At 34.9% G+C, this 20,625-nt stretch overlaps 2 protein-coding genes across 2 annotated transcripts; one reads left to right on the top strand and one right to left on the bottom strand.

The window, feature by feature from the left end:
- Positions 1 to 1,767: 1,767 nt before the first annotated feature.
- LOC126700771 (uncharacterized) lies at positions 1,768 to 2,759 on the bottom strand. The gene is made up of 3 exons (XM_050398958.1): positions 2,640 to 2,759; positions 2,307 to 2,538; positions 1,768 to 2,222 (listed from the first exon to the last, which is right to left on the bottom strand). Exons 1-3 carry the CDS (start codon positions 2,757 to 2,759, stop codon positions 1,768 to 1,770), a joined length of 807 nt encoding a protein of 268 aa, XP_050254915.1.
- A 4,042-nt stretch (positions 2,760 to 6,801) lies between these two features.
- On the top strand, positions 6,802 to 9,642 carry LOC126700770 (uncharacterized). The gene is made up of 6 exons (XM_050398957.1): positions 6,802 to 6,948; positions 7,139 to 8,215; positions 8,346 to 8,634; positions 8,775 to 8,864; positions 9,202 to 9,309; positions 9,446 to 9,642. The coding sequence occupies exons 1-6, from the start codon at positions 6,802 to 6,804 to the stop codon at positions 9,640 to 9,642; spliced, it is 1,908 nt and encodes a 635-aa protein (XP_050254914.1).
- The last annotated feature ends 10,983 nt before the right edge of the window (positions 9,643 to 20,625 follow it).

Raw genomic sequence — 20,625 nt, 5'->3', positions numbered from 1 at the left:
TGTAGGATCAAAGGACTTTAAAAGAAAAAATCCTTGATTTATGGTACATTATTAAAATATGGTCATTCCTTATCAAAAAACAATCCTAATTTGTGTCATTATAATACAGCACTACTATGATTGGTTAGCTGTTGATTTTTTTTTTTAGTCGCTTAAGATACTCCTATTGGATTTGCACATATGAGTTCAGTGTTCTTATAATTCTACCAAAAGCTTTTATATGTGTCTTGTGTTCTTCTAATTCTAGCAAAAACTTTTATTTGTCCTGTGTTCTTATAATGCAACAGTAGACTGTTTTGCTCCTACACATGTTGTTTTGCATTTGATAGGCAAATGTTCATAATAATCATGCTGAAAGTCTTATGCATTAATCTGTTTCATTGATTTTGGTACTTTGAGTAGTTTTGTTATAATGCAGAGTGAGTTTGTTGTACTGTTCACTAGTCCAAGCCAACGTAATATCTACTGCCAGTTCCTACCAATGTCGAAAACGAGTAACTATCTCTCTAGTTATGATGGCCATTTCTGTGACGTTGACAACTGCATCATTAGGACGTCCCTGAAACTTCATACTTTTGGTAGGAGGTTTTATAGCTGTCACTGTTGGTCGCCGGTAAGTACCATATCCAAGTATTGACAAAAGATTTGTGTTGTGCGTTAAAGAACCAATTCGTTGTATTCTTGTTTATGTGCTGTATTTTATTGTGCAGGATGATGACCGTGCATGCAAGTTCTTTAAGTGGTTAGACATCAGCATTTGTTGTATGCAAGGCGCAGCAACAGCCCCTGTAGTTATAGCCAAATTTAAGCGATTGGAGCATGCGGTGGAAAATGTTAATGAAGAGTTGAAGCAAGCACATGCCCTAACAGACTCAACATTGGAAAGGGAGCGAGTTGCAAAACGAAAGGCTGAAAGAGCCAAGGCTGCACACATAATTTCTGAATAGAAAGCAAAGAAGTTTAAGATAACTCTAGTAGTCTGTTAGGTCATGTTTGTAGTATTACTTATCTTGTCTACTAGGTTTGGGAAAGTTAGAATCAGGCAAAGGTGTTTGCCATAATGGGATGTGTATGTATGTAATAATATAGACTTGTATTATTAAATTTGTTTTGTATATTAATCGTACAACTTATTCTGTATTGCAAGTAACATTTTATGATATGTATGAAGTTGTACTTATGTTATATGTGGAGACTTTTGATGGAGATTATGTTAATGGCCAAGTTGATGGAGATTGTAAGTTCTTTTGTTATATATGTGTGTGTGTATATATATATAATATTTATTTATATATTTACACTTTGCCAGCAATTGATAGTTAGGGTTTTTGGTTTCTTTTTCAAAAATTGAGGGTAGATTTTTTTTTTTTTTTTTTTAATTCTTGGTAGATTACTGTTGCAATCTTGAAATCTTTTGAGTTTGTCTCTTGTTCAGATAAGATTGGAGTCTATTCAGAAGTCCCTTGTAAGCTTGAAATCTACTATTACAATACTAATGAGTTTCACATGTAAGGATATATATACAAATTCATAAATCAAATGTATTACAATCAAGTTTTGTGAGCCATCGGTTTTGATTACCAACAAAAAATCACCATAATGTTAAATGGTATTACATTCAAATTTGTGAACCATCAGTTATGGTTCTAAAAAAAAAAAATACCATAATGTTAATGTTATTTTCAACCACACTAATTTATATTGTGACAAAAATAATGGTCACCATTATCAATTAAAGTCATTATAACTTTCGTAACAATTTAAGTCCTACGATGAAGGCATCCCACATATCGAAGCTGTGATATTGTTCCGAACCACTTTCAACTCAAGTTCATCCAAGGAAGAGATCACATGTGCCATTTCATCGTAATGACCTCCCTCGCTACTTCCACATATGCCCCATGCAAAAATCCCATGTCCAAGGTTACTGTTTTCATGTGCTTTAATAAAATTGTGAAGAACCATTGTAGCAACAATAATGCATTCTTGAGTGTGTATATGAAAGGCTGGCATACTTCTCAAAATTTTCCATCTATTCTTCAAAACTCCAAAAGTTCGTTCTATGATAAAACGAAGTGATAAATGGAGATAATTAAATTTCTCCTCTGGATGTTGTGGTAGTCGACCTTGCTGAAAATCGGGCAGGTGGTACCTCTCCTCCTTATATGGTGCAAGGAACCCTCTCTTCATAGGGTACCCTGAATCAACAAGATAAAATTTTCCTGTAAATGAAAATATTTATTACATTAGCATTTTCACTACATAATACATAATTTAATACAGTAATTAAACGCATATTTACAAACCAGGTGGAAGTTTTAGGATGTTGGCACTCTCATTATTGAGGCAACTTAAAAAGATTCCTATGTCATACGCTGACCTTTCCCATCCAACACATGCAAATGTGAATTTCATGTCAAAATCACATGCGCACATGCAATTTGTTGTTGTGATCACTTTCCTTCCTCTGTATAGGTGTTGCTCATCAACTGGTAAGACCACGGGGACGTGAACCCCATCAATCACACAAATGCAATCCTAATCATTGCCACAAAAATACCATGTGAAATTCGATACGTGTTATAACCATAAAAATAAATTGAATAAGATCAAGTAAAGATACCAAATTCACAAAGTACCTTAAAATGTGGCCAATATCTATCTGAATTGAGAATATGTTGTGGCACGTTAGGAAATACAGGATCATTAGGCTTGATAATGTTTGCTGCCATAACATTGGCTACCAATGTAACTACCATATCCACGTGTCAACTTACTATCTCACCCAAACGCTGAAATCTATCTTGCACCATCCTATTACACATGCCACTACCAAGTACCACCAATGTCATTGCCACAGACTCTTCCAAGCGAACTCTTTTGGTACCTTCATATCCATACTGAGTGCGCAATGTATTACATAATTCTCGAAACACATGGCTTGATAGTCTAAACGCATTGCGATATTTTCGCTTATTTCCATTTAAAATATATTGTACCCATTCATACCCTGTTTGTAGATTTGTATGCATTGATATTTTGTTCATATACGTCTTTATGTAAGCTACGACACTTGCACACTCAACTAAATATGCTACGAGTACAATGTCGTCGCTCATTTCGAAACTCATTTCCTTGCATATGTTACCGTCTTTAATTACATGTACAAAATCTGGAGTGATACTACAATATTACTCCACTTTCAATAGTAGTAATAGATCTTAGTGCTAAGGGAGAAAAAAGAACAAGTTTTTGAACTTTATATATATGTAGGCTAAAAACAAGTTATTAAACTTTATTGAACCTTTATTAGTACTAGGCTAAAAAAGGTGGTACTAATAAATTAACAGTCCTAAAGCCTAGGCCGCAGTCCAATGTCTAGAAAGTACCCTCACCAACTCATGCAAGCAGAGTGTTTGAATTGAATTCATTGTCATGTGCTTCCATGATCTGATGACTATGCTAATCAACTAGCTACCAAACACCCAAAAGAGACACCCCATTTAAATTTGGTTTGGATTGGTTAATTTTAATATGACCATATAGAGCTAAGCATATGTTTTCACAGTCATTGTTCTAGCAGTTCATAATTTCATCCAAGATTACTAAATTGTATATTCAAATCTAGAGGGGAAAGTATAGAAACTTATTGGTGCTGGAATGAGTCATTTAGCAAATCCATCCTTTTGTTACTTGCTTTGAAATTTTGTTGGCTGGGAACTAGTGCATTAAACTTTTACCTGCACAAATGAAGTTTGAGTCAGTTCGACATACTGATGCAGCAATTCTGGCTGAGCATAAGAAGAAACAAAGAGAAGCACCAAAGAGAAAGGGAAACAACCACAAAACAGAATCCTTTAACATTTGTTTTGTTCATTTTTTTTTTCTCCAGATTCTATCTTGAACTAATGTCCCATATGGAAGAGAAGCAAATTAATTGCAATCTTTTTAAAGTAATGATCTCTTGGTCTTAGCTTTGTTACATGGAGCTTAGTCCTGTGATCTAATATTACAATAAATAAGCATTTCAATGAACTAATATGATAGGCACATGCTTGTGAGGTTTTTGATCTGCTGTGTAGCAAATTAGAAAGGTTCAGGTTTCTACTATTCAATGTGACTGATGACAACATCAACAAGTAGAAGTAGAGTGGCTACCACTCTTTATTGATCATATGATCCATAATTAAAAGAAGACAGGTCATTTCTTCTTTTTTCACTAATAAGTAGTAGTTTGAAAAATAGACAGCAAAATTAAAGACATCTTAATACATACTAATAACTAATCAGAAAACACAACAGTATTTATGCCAACTTATAGATTTATATAAAACAAACATAACTAAAAGACCCTCAAATGTTTTAGATAGTGTATCAGATTATCCACTAAACAAAAGTACTATGAGAATGACAAAAAAGAGTCGTACTCAAAATGCATCAAAATTAATCAAACATACTAGTATCGATTGTGGAGTAACACAAAGAAACCATTACAAGAAATAAAGCAACCCCTTTATTAATTGAAGATAACTAAACGACCCCCCATATGTTTTAGATAAATTAGCCAGATTATCTACTACTAGGCCAAGCAAATAGTACTATGAGAATTATAAAATAATGCTAACAATCAAAATGCATCAAATTAATCAAACATACTAGCATGGACTATGAAGTAACACAGAGAAACCCTTACAAATTCATAAAGCAACCCCTTTATTAATTGAAAATCCCAAACAATTTCTACCTAGTAAAACAAATTGCAAAAAAAAAAAGAAAAAAGGCCCTTTGATCACTTTCACTTGCTAACAGCACATAGTCACAGAAACCCATAAAACTGATGAAGAAAAAAGTATATATTATAGGAGTCTCAAATCACGACTAATCCTAACCAACAGCTCATCCTAATTAACAAATACAATCCTAACCAACAACTTATCCTAATCAACAACTCATCCTAATCAACAACTTGAAATAACATTTGAAATAACAATCAGATAGCCATCACACGCAGAGAAAATTACTTGAAGAAGAAGAACAAGAAAGTTTTTATAAAGAGGAAATAATGTGCTTCATATGTTCGAGAAAATGTGTGAGAGACAGAGAGGACGGCTCTTAACCACGATGGAATTCAACAGATGGGTCATCAAGTTACCTTCAACAGTGGGTCAACGAGTTTGGAGAAATTTGTAGTGAACTCCAAGATTGATCTTCATCAGGATAGTTGACAATTCGAGGACAAACAAGGGAGAGGTGTGAAATGGGTTTATGGGAAGAGAGGTATTAATGGCATGGAAGGAAGAGTACTTTCTACTGAACCTGAACCCGATCTTCGCAGGCGTCGGATTGGGAGCTCTGAGCCGTGGATTTCTCTTCTGGGTATGGACTTGGATTGTGTTCTCGAAGACAGACATTAGGGTGGGAGAGAAGTGAAATGTTTTTAAAAAAAAAGGTCAAACTTTTTATTCAAATACTCTCAACTCATTGGCAGATAAAATGCAGATTTTCCCAACCAAAAGAACACTGACCCAAAAGATAGTATAATAAAAATTGAGAGAATAACTCAGGCAGCCAGATGTTCACATAATTTGGATCAAACTGGAGTAGGCACAGGAATAGAAGACTAGCTATAGTCCAAAAAGTAAATTGTTTGCCAAGTTCTAATTAACAAAAATTGAAAATTAAAGCTCACTAACCTATTGAAGATGAGCTTAGGTTAATGAATAAAGGAGGTTGAATTGACATTGTCTGGTATGAATACCTCCAATGACATGAAAAAGACATGTCTCATTTTCCTTTGTGTGTGTTTATCATAGTTTTAAAAACCAGACTGGACTGGCCGGTCCAACCGGTTCAACTAGGAACCGGCCTTCAATCCGGTCCGGTTATGGTAAAAAACCGAAAATGAGCTTAAAACCGGTAAAAAATCGACCCGTTCAACCTAAAAACCGAAAACCGGCTTGTTCAAACCGGTTAATGACTGATTGGGGTTTTTTTTACTTTTCCCGTAAAACTACGTCGTTTTGGTCCTCAATAAAGTCCTAAAAACTAACCTTAAGCCTAATCTGATCACTCTCTCATCTTAGTTCATCACTCACGCCTCACTCTACCCCACCCTTCACTCTCTCACTCACCTCAAGCTCTCAAGTCTCAGCTCAACTCAAGCTCTCTCTACCTCACTCAGTTTTCGGCCTCACCCTTTCACTTTCTCACTCACCTTTCTCTGGTTCTCTGCCTCACACACAGCGGCACGCAATCTCAGTTGGGTTTTTTTTTTTTTTCTTTTTTCCTTCTTGGTTGGTATCACCCTCGCTCTTTGTGCTCTACTCTTTGCTAATCAGGTAATGTTCTTTTCTTTTTATTTTGATTTTGATTTTCTCGGTTTTTTTTTTTTTTTTTTTTTTTTTCATTTCTCTTAGCTTCATTAGGTAATAATTAGTATTCTTTTCTTTTTTATGATTTTGATTTTGATAATTTTCTCGGTTCTTTTTTTTTTTTCATTTTTCTCGGCTTCATCTTAGATTCTCAATTCATGTTCAGCTTCATCTCAAGTTCTTCTTTTGGTAAGTGATAACTTCAATTATTAGTTTACAATAGCATTTTAGTTTATTTGTGATTTTGTGTATTTTGTGGATTTGATTTACAGAGCATTATTGTTTGTGAAATATATTTTACAGAGTATTATACTATTGATTGTGTATGTTGTGTTGATGAATTTATTTGTTGATAAAATGGTTGTTGCCAGTCTGAAATTATTGACTATTGTTTGTGTATGTTGTGTTGATGAATTTATTTGTTAATAAAATGGTTGCTGCCAGCCTGAAATTGTTGAGTGAAATGAAGTCCGCTTCTATACCATCTAATGAACATGCTTCTACAACCAGGTCTAATGCTAATTCTTCATCTGTGAGAGCGAAATGTGATCCTACATGGGATCATGTAACTGAAGAGGTGAAAGATGGAAAAAATAGTTATAAATGTATAAATTGTGGGAAATGTTATAAAGGAGGGGGCATCAATAGGATGAAAAGACATCTAGTTGGAATTAAATGTGATGTGGCTGCATGCATGGGTGTACCTTATGATGTTAGGTTTCTAATAGTTGAGAATTGGAAGGAAATTTCAAAATCTATGATGTTAGGATCAAGAAGCATCTAATTATTCGTCATTAGAAGACTCACCAGAATTTGAAGATGTCCAAGAAATTACTCCTAGAAGTAGGGGGTTTGGAAGGGGACAAAGAAGTGGTCCTAGTAGTTTTCCACCAAGATCCAATCTTGGCAAGAGAAAGGTTGGTGACATTGGTAATTACTTCGCTCCTAGAACAACCTCGGGGGCTCAACCTTCTATTAAAAGTGTGTTTGCTGGCAAAGAAAAGAAATGGTGGATTGATATGGCTATAGCAAGATGGATGTATGATGCTTGCATTCCAATTAATGTTGTGAATTCTAGTTATTCTCAACCAATGTTCAATGCCGTAACTTCTTATGGTATTGAATATAGAGGCCCAAATTATTATGCCCTTCGAGTGCCTTTGTTGAGAGATGCAAAAAGAGAAGTCCAATTGATTGTTGATTCTCATCGTTCATATTGGGCTGATACTGGTTGTACAATAATGGTTGATGGTTGGACTGATACTAGGTATAGAACATTGATTAATTTCCTTGTCTATTGTCCTAAAAGAATTACTTTTATACGCTCTGTTGATGCTTTTAACTTGGTTAAGGATGCTATTAATTTGAGTAACTTGTTTGATGAAATTGTTAATTGGGTTGGTCTTGCAAATATAGTACATTTGGTCACTGACAATACTGCAAATTATGTAGTTGCTAGAAGAATTTTGTGTGGAAAATATAGGGACATTAGTTGGTCACCTTGTGCAGCACATTGCCTAAACCTAATTTTTAAGGAGATTGGGAAGATGGATTATGTGGCTAAACTTGCAAAGTGTGCATCCAAGATCACAGTGTTCATCTATAATGATGTGGCTTTGCAAGCTTGGTTGAGGACTAGAAAAAATTGGATGGAAATTGTGCGTTTAGGGCCAACTAGGTTTGCTACTACTTTCCTTGCCTTAGGGAGTCTTAAGGAATATAAGCATGACTTACAAGCATTGGTGACTAGCAAATTTTATGTTGATTTAAGATATGCAAAAGATAAGAAAGCAAAGGCAGTGGTGAAAATCATTCTTGACAATCAATTTTGGAATGATTGTCATGTAATTGTGCATATTATGTCACCATTGATTTGTTTATTACGCATTTTTTATTCTAATGAAAAACCAGCTATGGGTTATGTATATGATGGCATGTATAGAGTAATTGATGGAATCAAAAAAAAAATTCAAGGACAAGAAGAGACTATGGGAGCCTTATGTTAATATTATCAAGGATCGTTGGAATAATAAATTCTATAGAGATATTCATGCCGTTGCTTATTGGTTGAATCATGCATTCCAATATGACTCATCCACTCTTAAAAAGAGGCTAGAGACACAATCTGCTGTGACACATGTTATTGAATTAAAAGTTTCAGTTGGTCGATTAAAGTTTGTGGAGGAATTAAGGCTATTTCGAGAGCGTGAACAAACATTTGGAACCCAACTTGCTCAAGAATCAGCCAAGACATCTCAGCTGGGTAAGATATTGTTAACTTTAGCTAGTAATAAAATGAAAATATGTTTTAAAGATCATAGCACTTTTTTATATTTTTGGAATAAGTATAGTTGTGTCTATTGATTCATTGTATCTTTGTTTTGTGTTTTATATGGAACTTAGATGAGTGGTGGAGGTTGTTTGGATCTTGTGCTCCAACCTTACAAAAGTTTGCAATTCGAATCCTTAACCAAACAGCTGCCTCTTCGGGATGTGAGCGGAATTGGAGTGTTTTTGAACAAATACATACCAAAAGAAGAAATAGATTGGAGCATCAACGACTTAATGATCTTATGTTTGTTTATTATAACTACCAATTGAAAGAAAGGTATATACTATATATTATATAATCTCTTTGTTTCAATGTTTTTGTGGGGAAATATGGGTGATTCACTAATTTGGTCAAGTGAGTTCTTTGTGATTGTGAAATATAAGTGATTTGGTTACTAATTATTCATTATGTTCATCTTATGATATAGAGTCAAAAGGAAGAAGTTCAATTTTTATCCTATAGATTATGCAAGTATCGATAAAACTAAATTTTGAGTAGTGGAAGATGAGGAATCTCCATTTCTGGATCATGAGGAGATAGAGAATGCATTTTATGAAAAGGGAGCTTACCCAATCGAAGAATGGTCTTCTAGCCATGTACAAAGAGGTTAGCTTATAACAATTCTTTGCCTAGTTGCATATTTTAATTAGACTATTTATGATTTATGAGAAATGATTATTAGAATCATTATTTCATTTATTGTTCTTTGGTTTTGGAATTTGTATAAATATGGACAATGAAGTGATTGAGGATGATGATGACATCAATTTGGAATCATTTGATGATGAAGATGATGCTCCTCCCAGATTTAGAGATAAAAATCATCCTATTCATGTAGAAGATGAAAAATATGAGGATGAGGATGATGATAATGATGCTAGTGGTGGAGCATTTGGTTCACATGATGATATTGATTTCAATTTTCTTCATAACAAATGAGGCTTGGGCCTTAAAACTTAGTAGTTGTTTGTTTGAAACTTTAAAACTTATTTGCTATTTAGATGTAATGAACTTATTTGTTATTTTTCATTTGGATGTAAATGTAATGACTAATGAACTTATTTATTTGGTTCTGTTGAAAGTTTATTATGTTTAGGATGATTGTTTTGTAATGTTATTATGTTAAATTCTTTAAAAAGATGTTATATACTTATATACTTGTATTTTTTTAAAAGGAAACATATTTATTACTATTGGTTTGTTAGTTTTAGTATATTAAAATTTTATTAATTATTTATATAATTTAAATAAATAATAATTAAATTATTTACGACGTCACCAGTTCGACCATAAAACCGGTAATTAGCTACCTTTCCAGTTCTTTCACCATACCGGTTTTTAAAACCATGGTGTTTATACTATTTGGTTTCCTGGAGTTAGAGACTGACATGAACACAAGGCCTCAGGTGTAAGCATGCAGATAATATCTTGTAAGTGTTAGTGAATGATCTATCCATTTAGGACAGTAGAAAATCAAGTTGACTAAACTTAATGCAAGGGCAAGTGGATTTTGGTTTATACCTTTACATATACTTATTTATATATGATGCAACCTTGGATGAATTAAAGTTGATTGAAAAGCAAATGCAATAGACAAAAAAATAAGGAGAAGCCACCTACCACCATAAAGGAAAAATCCTAGGGCTGCAAACAAAGAGACACCTGCCGAAATACATGGATTAGGACCCATAAATCAATATCAGGATTAACTAAGCTTTACAAGTGTTGGAAAAATGTTCAAGCATTAATGTTCTTAGTACACCCCAGCTAAAATCACTCATAAATGAAAAAAAAATCAAGTTTTGGGAAAGGATTTAACTTCAAATAACAAGTTCAATGACTCACTCAGTTACCATCATCACCAGATACTAGTTAACAATTAAATAGATCAAACAATAAGTAGACACTAAACAAAGAAATTCTATTTCCAGAAAATATGTCGAAAGAATATCTGTTTTGTTCAATACTTATCATGACACACACACACACACACACTCTCTCTCTCTCTCTCTCATATATATCCCCACCTACCCCTCTGACTCAAAAGTATCTAGCTGTTTAAGTTTATTGCACTGCTTTTTGCTTGATCAGTACAATATCTGCTAAAGAATCAATTGCCAATAAACTTCAAACCAGTCACCATAAACCAATTGCCAATAAACTTCAGATCAGTACAATATCTAGTTGTTTAACACCAGTAACTGCTAAAGAATCCTTAAAATCCTACAATATCAACTTCAGACCAGTCAACATAAACCAGTTGCCAATCACACAAGTTCACATTTGTAATCACACTAAATAGAAGACCATCACAAAGGAACTTTAAAAGAACACAATCTAGGGAAAATTGGATGTTACATTACTTAACACCATTTTTAATTACTACTAGAATAGAAAGAGTACCCAACAGTTACATACACACCCATGGTAAGCATAGTTTCTGTCAAAAAAGAAAAAAGAAAAAAGAGCAACAGGTACATAGAGAAAATCCGATTAGTACAACACCATTCCAAGCAACCCCTATCAAAACAATCCTCTTTCCTTCACCAAAGCTCGGGGTGCATTTGGTACTGTTTCTCTAGCCACTTCAGCTAGAACTCTTTACAATGACTATGTGCTGCAAACATGTGCCTAGCCTCTTGGTTTCCCATGAAGAAGCATGAGCTGAACATATGAAGGTGATCACCCGGTTGCACCTCAGGAAGACTCAACACCATGTCCACAACTGCTTGAAACTCAGTAGCTGCCATGGAAGCAAATGGTGTATGAGTACTTACACTTCTACTTTCAACAATAACATTGGAGATGTTCTTCAAAGAGTCGGACATCTCTTATACAATTGAACGCTGTTTACCATGCTTCTTGTGAATTCCCCTGAAGAGGTGGACACCTCTTGCCAAGCTTTTTCCCTTATTCATTGCCAGTCCTGTCCTCGACAATGATTGGCCTTCAACCTCCATTGGGTCAACATCCACAGAGGGCTAACATTGGGGTCAACAAATTCTTTACTATCAATGAAATCTCCAGACCCTTCAATGCTTTCCTTTGGTATTTGACCACTTGGGGTCCATGCATTTTGTTGCAACCGTGCCTTCAAACATGATCTCCATGGAAGCAATATTTGGCAAACATTTCTTGTGAATGGTTGTTGACTAGGGGCATTCCTATATGTGTACAACCAATAGTTACAGACCAATATGGTTGTAGACAGTTGAGGTTATCATAATTATGTAAAGTAAACTAACCTTAAGCTTTCGGCCCCACCACTCATCAGTGGCATCAATCCTCCCAGTTTCATGATCATAACCCAACCCAATCTCGTGCTCAATAAGCTGCTTCCATATCTTCCAAGATTTTCTCAAGTGATCCTATTTGTTTTTAAACTGCAAGTGAGACACCACTTTGCCCATTTCACTCAACTGCTTAATCACTGCATCAACCCCTTCATTTCTCAAAAACCCTCCATTCCTATTGCCTTCTAGGGCTTGAGCAGCATACAAATTACAAAAAGCTTTTAGTTACATTGGATCTTTCCACTCAGTTCTCACATCATTTCCAGTGTCCTTCGATTTCCCCTTAACCATTTTTGCTACAACAAAATTCTATATATACTCATTGAGACATTTCGACAAACAGTTCGTATGCATATCATAATCGGTTACATGACCACATGAAAAATGCAAATTAAACGTAGTCTAAATACAAACATAGGCAAGAAGAGAAACACACAAAATTATATGAAGGAAAGAGAAACCCACATATTAATTTCCCGGAAAACATAAAAACCACACACAAAGTTGAACACAAGAACAGATAAATGTAGAACACAACTTATTGATAAATGCAAAGCACCAACACATCAGAGAGTATGAGAAGTTAGATACAACTTACAGATAAATGCAGCGTCTTTCGCCTATAGTGGCGGCAACAACGTCCTAAGCGGAGAGAAGGTGGGCTTGAGTGAAGGAAGAACAAAGGGGTACCAATTCGTTTGTTTCGCTTAAAGGTATTACCATTGTGTTTCCTTTGTTTTGATGATTTATTAGTTAGTGGGTAGGTGCAATTCATTGAAGAGGAAGAGGACAGAGCACTGAAGCTCATTGAAGACATCTCGTCACACAACAGTCCAAACACACTGTATTAGCAACGCGTTTCATTTGTTTTGTGGGTCATGAACAGTGCACGTAGATCCCAATTTTAAAACTACACTTAAAATGCACCGTTCAGCAAAATCTTAATCTGCGTTTATCTTAAGCTGGCTAAAACATGCACTGTAGCCGTGGGTCCCACTTTTTTAAATGCCAAACGCAGACTTTTGACTGAAACGTGCAATCTAAACACACACTTATTGGTGGTTAAAAAATTAATTTTAATGGTGAGTTCAAATTAGAACTAATAACAACTTAACACCTAAGATTTTGTTGTGAAAATACTGTGAATGTAGCACTTCTAAAAAAAAAGCAATACACAACAAAATTTTACAATAATTGAGTTGACAAATTTTACTAGTTCTCATCTAGGCCCACCATTAATATTATTTTTTTACTTACCACTATTAAACGGCACATCAATAGGTGTAAATATTTGTGTTTAAAATTTCTCAAAAATTTTTTTTACATGATTCATGTTAATTAATAATTTTGCATCTATAACAAGAGAATAGGGTTTAAGTATTTTTTTTTTTACAAAAATCATATTTAAATATATAAAAGGCCTTAATCCATTTTTTGCCTCAGGCCCCCAAATGCATCAAGTCGCCCCTATGCACAACACACACTCAAACACATTATAAGATTCACTTAGTCCATTACTTAAGACATATTTGGTAGACTATAATAGACATTGTAATGTAATTAATTATTCTTATAGTTTAGCTATTCATTAATTTGATTATGTTTTTATTACAGGAAATAATAATTCTTTATTAACAGCTATTCTTTAAAATGAGGAATTACTATTCATTTTTAAAATGTCTGCAATAGTTATTCCTTAGTAGATGCAATAATTTCTAAAATTAATATATTTTCAAATAAAAAAAAACTTTTCATATATACATAACAAGTATAAAAATAAATAAAAAAAATCATTAAAATTAACTCATCTCTCTCTCAAATTAAAAAAATATATATATTATTTTTAAAGATTTATAATTGTATGGGTAAGATATTTTCTAAAATAAATTTTTAAGTTTTATTCTAATATTACAAGTTACAACTCACAACCAAACTTATGAATATGTTTAGTTATTCCATTACAACACATTTTATTTCTAGTAATAAAAATTACAATTCCTATCGTAATTTTCTTTCAATATACCAAACATACCTTTAGTAAACATCCAATGTGAGACTTAGGGTCTGTTTGGATAGAACTTATTTTGCTGAAACTGAAAACTGAAAACACTGTAGCAAAATAATTTTTAAAATGTGTGAATAGTGCTGTGGGACCCATTTTTAATGAAAAAATTGATAAAAAATGAAATTTGTGGGTCCGTGAACAGTGCACAAATGCATTGTTCATGAAAGATCGGTAAAAAGTTACAGCTACTGTTCATGTACCGTACATGAACAGTACCACTTGTTGAGGGAAAAGGCGTGAAAAAAAAAAAAAAAAAAAAAGAAGAAGAAGAAGAGGAAAACGCAAAAACTTAAAACGCAGCAAACGTGGATCCAAACTGTGCTTTAGCATATACACGCACAATACACACTCAAACACATCCTAAGATTCACTTAACCCCCATAAAAGAATTTGTGTTCAGCACGCTAACCATTAAGGCAAGTCAGCTTCTTGGGTATTTTATGTTACAAACTATTGTATTTATTGTATATAAATTAATTAATAATTCTTATTTTGTCAAGGTTTGACCTCAACCTCAGTTCAACTTTAAAAATATAGCTAAAACATTAGATAAATTTCAAAGACAATTATCCCCCCACCGCTACCCCCGCCCCACACCCCCCCCCCCCCCACCCCAAAAAAAAAAAAACCTACATTTGTAGTCTTCTAGACTAACAATTTGAACTTTTGAAGGGCTGAGATATGAGTGTGGTAGGCCCTTTAAGTTGAAGCTGAGCATCGGATTTGGGCTTGGTAGTATATCAGGCCAAGCCCACTCTTGAATACCTAAATATCAAAGCCCAATAGCTAAACTTTGGGTAAGGCTGTTACCTCTATTTATGTAGTTGGGCCTTTTAGAACATGGACATTTTTTATGTATCGTTGGGCGAGTTTATTTAATCCTAATGTTTTCATAGTACCCTCCATAATAAATTGTTCAGTAACTTTTAGTCTAACATCATATTTCTTATTCATAAAGTAGAGTAGTATTACTTTATTTTTTAGTCCTAATCGACTATTATTACTGTGGGGTCCAATAATTTGTGGCCTTGGCCCATTTTTACATTGGGGCCCAAGGCCCGAGCCGAGGAAGGGTATAGCCGAAGATAGGTAATAAAAAGTCCAAATAGTCTGGAGACACAGCCGAGGATGATTCTGTCCTCGGCATATTCGAGGTCCCCCTGAAAGGAAGGGTAAAAACGGTATAGGAACAGTTTGGGAAAAAATCTAAAATATCTATGTCAATAGAGAAGGAGATGCTGGATAAAATAACGACCAAGGACAAAGGGAAAGCTGTCATTACTGCCATTCAATACTCTGCACTTGACAGAGCCATGCTCTTCAGTTTTTACAACCACCCCCAACCACTTTAGGTATGGGCTGATGGGACAAGTATTAGTCTTGGAAAATTGAACCTACACGTGGATGTAGGATAAGGGATACAGGCTAATATAAAAAGGGAAGCAAGCAATCTAGAAAAGGGGCTGGGAAAAAGGGCCAAGAACTAGAGCCTTCCAGTCCGCCTCCAGGAGAAAGACTCCTCGAGCGAACACAATTTAATTCTGTATGAACACCACGAAAAACCACCGTCCGGTGACCAAGGCCTAGCCTTTCAAACCCACGCTCTACATATGATATTATTTGGGTCTCTTCACGTGCGAACCCAATACCATTTTGGGTCGCTACAAATTGCGTCCTTACAATTGGCGCCGTCTGTGGGAAAGGCTTATGTCTTAGCACAGGTGGTGGAATGAGACGATCCCTCACATCATTTCCAACAGCCGGATGTAGTGTTCTAGCGTAAGGTTCCACTAGGGGCTACGTTTCTCCACTAGGGGCTACGTTTCTTCACTAGGGGCTGCGCTTCGTAGCGTCAGGAGCACGGATGGTTCTGGGGGCTTGGCCGAGGAGCTAATCCCCCTAAACCAAGGTCCCACGCCGTAGCCGAGGGGTTAATTCCCCGAACTACCTAGAAAATCAAGTTTTGGACAGAACCAAGGTATTGCATGATCCTCGGACTCAAACCTATGGGGAAACCAACTACTTTAAATATCAAGTTTTGGACAGAACCAAGGTATTGCAGGGTCCTCGGACTCAAACCTATGGGGAAACCAACTACTTAAATATCAAGTTTTGGACAGAACCAAGGTATTGCATGATCCTCGGACTCAAACCTATGGAAAAGTCAGCTACTTAAGAAGAAAGTCTAAGTCGCTCAGTCCTCGGAACAAATACCAGGAAAGGTTAAGGTTATGAAAGTTATTAGGAAGATGGCGAAACGCCTTATTACTCAGCGACCTACAGGGGCTGTTCATTTTGGGTTATATATTCTCGGATGATTACTTCCTACACGGCATCAAGCATTCAGCCATCGTCTCGTTCAAGTTTGGGGTATACAACCCATTTTCAGGTCAGTCTTATTGTACACGATACCTCTAATAAGTTCATAATAACATCTTTTTTCTTGGTAAGGGATTTCGGCTCGAAGAATTGTTTTCTCAGGTCGGCGTTATTATGCCAGACAGCTCTACTAAGCTCATCATAATATCTTTTTCTTTTCTTCTTAGTAAGAATTTCTGCCCTAAGTATCATTTGTTCAAATCGGCATTATTATGCCGGATAGTTTCAATAAACACAGAGCAAGGTCTTTTTATTAACTGGGATTTCGGCCCTAAGCATCATTCAAAGTATAAAAATAAAAAGAAGTCACAGGGTAGTACGTCTATTCACGGCATAACCATTTCAAAAAGAAGAGATAGAATATACGAAATAAAGCAATGATGACTTTTATTAATATAAAGAGGTATTACAACGTACAATGAAGGGCTTAAACAAGCCTATATAGAAAACGAATTACAAAAACAATAAAAAACAAAACAAACAAGCAGCCAGAAGTCTTTTTAAGCTCTGCTCCTAAGTATTTCCAAATTCCGCCCCAGTAGCACCCATATTGAGAGGAGGACCTTCCTTGGTGGAAGAGGAGAAGAAGAGGAAGAAGGAAAAGCACTAGGATGGATTTGGTGATGGGAAAGAAGAAGAAGGGGAGGCAAAAGAAGGCACCAGTGAAGGAAGAGGAAGAAGCAGGGATACTTTGTCCCTCCATCAGTCCTGACTCCTAACACGCTGGTGCCATGTTAGCTATGCTCATAAGGGAGCGGCTGGTACTGATAATGGGTGACTCCAACCCAGTCACACCAAAAGTTTAACGCAACGAGCCCCTGCTTTGGATTTTGGCTGAAGGGAGGATGAGAGGTATCTTAAGTCTCTGCCATCCCTGTCCTGACGGAGCTATCTTAAGCTTCGGAGTGACAGAACGCTTCTGAGAAGGATATGATCTTTTCATCCCCACTTCTATTTCAAATGCGTCACACAATAAGCTGTGGCTATGCTGATAAGTAAGACTTAGAATACAGCTTGAGGGTTGAGGCTTTAAGAAGGTTAAAGAGTCTTTACGCGAAGGGAGTACCCTCTCATTTGGCTTCTTATATGGAAGCTGAATTCAGTGGCATTTAATATGTACATATCTCCAAGAAGATCTGCAAGTAAGGTAGCGTCTGTTCAACTCCCCAATGTCATCTGTAACTGTTAGATTTGATTGGCCTCGTAAAGTCAATTTATTAAAGACGCGCCTCGTACACTGAAACGACGGGAGCATATCGTGTGTAAATCTAGAAGAATATCTCGTAACTCAGCGCATTTCTTAAGTAGATGAAGAGACACCAACATTAATGAAGGGCAGAGCTAAACGAGTCGTAATAAAAGCTTAGCATTATCAAAACCCTCCTCTCCGACCAAGAGGTCGGACAGCAGGATTTTGAGGGGCTATTATAGGGTCCAATAATTTGTGGCCCTGACCCATTTTTACATTGGGGCCCAAGGCCCAAGCCGAGGAAGGGTATAGCCGAGGATAGGTAATAAAAAGTCCAAATAGTCTGGAGACACAGCCGAGGATGATTCTGTCCTCGGCATATCCGAGGTCCCCCTGAAAGGAAGGGTAAAAACGGTATAGGAACAGTTTGGGAAAAAATCTAAAATATCTATGTCAATAGAGAAGGAGACGCTGGATAAAATAACGACCAAGAACAAAGGAAAAGCTGTCATTACTGCCATTCAATACTCTGCACCTGACAGAGCTATGCTCTTTAGCTTTTACAACCACCCCCAACCACTTTAGGTATGGGCTAATGGGACAAGTATCAGTCCTGGAAAGTCGAACCTACACGTGGACATAGGATAAGGGATACAGGCTAATATAAAAAGAGAAGCAAGCAATCTGGAAAAGGGGCTGGGAAAAAGGGCCAAGAACTAGAGCCTCCCAGTCCGCCTCCAGGAGAAAGACTCCTCGAGCGAACACGATTTAATTCTATATGAACACCACGAAAAACCACCGTCCGGTGACTAAGGCCTAGCCTTTCAAACCCACGCTCTACAAATGATATTGTTTTGGCCTCTTTACGTGCGAACTCAATACCATTTTGGGTCGCTACAAATTGTGTCCTTACAATTACTTTAATACCTTTTTCTTTTTCTTTTTTCTTTTTGGGTTAAGTTACCTATTACCATTTTGCATGAAAGACTGATTTTCATAGAGAGGGGAAAAAAATCTACTCTTTTAAACTCACACAACTTTTGTGAATTGTGAAATGTACTGTGGACATTTTGACTACTTTAAACTTTAAAGTATCTTGTTTGCTAAAATGTCTCTGTTGTTAAATGGGATTTTGATAGTGTTGTCCATAATAAACTAGGCCTATCTCTATCTCTAAGCTCCATGTTGGCATTTTGTTTATCTAATGCAAGAGATTTTTAAAGCCTGGTTTTATTTTGTGTGGCCCTCTTGTCTCTTTTGTTGTTCTTGACTTCTTGCCTTTATGTTTTTTTGGTGGCAATAAAGATTTAGTATTTAGCAAAAAGGAAAAAGGACACAAAACTTTGAGATACTCTCAAATCTCGAGTTCATGCAACATTTTGGTTTATGATGAGTGTATGAGAATCCAAGGGAGCATTATGTGTAATTTGCTCATAATTTATTTTTTTGTTATAAAGTACAGGGGAGGGGGAGGATTTAAAAAAAAAAATCTTAGGGGGGCATGGCCCCTGCCCTCCGCCCCTAGTTTCACTAGTCATATAAAGTAATCACGGTGATTAAAAATTGGCTAAATGCAAAATCAACCCTTTAAGTTTCTTCATAATTCATTTCAGTTTTATAACTTTACTTTCATTCATTTTAGTCATCTAAATTTCAAATTTATTCAATTAAAGCTTCTTTGTCAACTTTTGTTAAAATTTGTTGTAAAATAAATTCTGGAAAATATTTTTCAATCATTAATTGGATTTTTTTAATTAAAAAAATTTGAAGAAAAAAATTAAAAATTGGTCAATTAACCACAACATATAATAAAATTTGATTAAAAAGCCTTAATTGAATAAACTTGAAGCTTAGATGACTGAATTGAACGAAAGTAAAATTAGAAGACTGAAATGAATTTTGATGAAACATAAAGAGTGAGTTTTGCATTTTATTCTTAAATTTTTTTATTCATTTGACATAATAATTAATAAATAAAATAGGTATGGTTATTTTATTGTGCTTATAAGCCCAACAATTTGTTGGATTCCGATTAAAACCTCACTGAAAGCCTTATATAAATCCATATGTTTATGTATTACATAATATTTTCCAATTCACCAATTCAATACAATGCATACAATATACATGTTTATACATACCATTGGTAAGGGTTGCACGTGCAAGGCATGTGCTGCCCCTTGAGTGAGAAAATTTAATATATAATTTTTTTTTGAAGTAGTATCAAACTATGTATTTAAATTTAGAATAGTTATTTAACATATAGCTATTTATTTAGTATGATAATTTCTTAGGAGAAGATATTTGGTATCAAATGATATCATGTCAGCGGTATCAAAATCCAATAAATGTGAGACATGTCAGTAAAAAATAACTAACCCACCAACAATTAAAAGACACGTGTTAGTGAATAGTTATTTTTACACATATATCTCTCGTTTATTGGATTTTAATACGGATGACGTGGTATCATTTGATATAAAATACTTTTTTTCATTTCGTAGAACCTATTTACTAAAGACAGTATATATATATATATATATATATATATATATATATATATATACGCACACAAAAATTCTATTAAAAATGATAACAAATGTCGTAATCTTCCAACAATAAACAACTAAGGTTTGATAAAACATTGTCACAATATTTAAATTTTCGCAATAAATGATTACGAAACTCTTCATCAAATTAAATACCTACAACCATTTGTGATAAATATTTTGTTATTCATACTTCCTTCTTTATCATTTTATTTTATGAGCCTAACTATGATGCTTAACTTACTTAATTTTTAATGAACACCTTTTAAGAAAGAAAACAAATAAAAAATGAACAAAATAACAAAAAACATATGTCATTGAAGTTTCTATTAGATAAAATTATAAATCTAGAAGATTTAAATCACTAATAAATTAGTGTTCTCTAGGTAACAAGCAGAATATCATACATCACAATTTTTACTTTCTAAGTATAACTAACACATAAAT

Source organism: Quercus robur, chromosome 9 (assembly GCF_932294415.1).
Source record: "Quercus robur chromosome 9, dhQueRobu3.1, whole genome shotgun sequence".
Classification (NCBI taxonomy): Eukaryota; Viridiplantae; Streptophyta; class Magnoliopsida; order Fagales; family Fagaceae; genus Quercus; species Quercus robur.
This window is presented reverse-complemented; position numbering and strand designations above follow the sequence as displayed.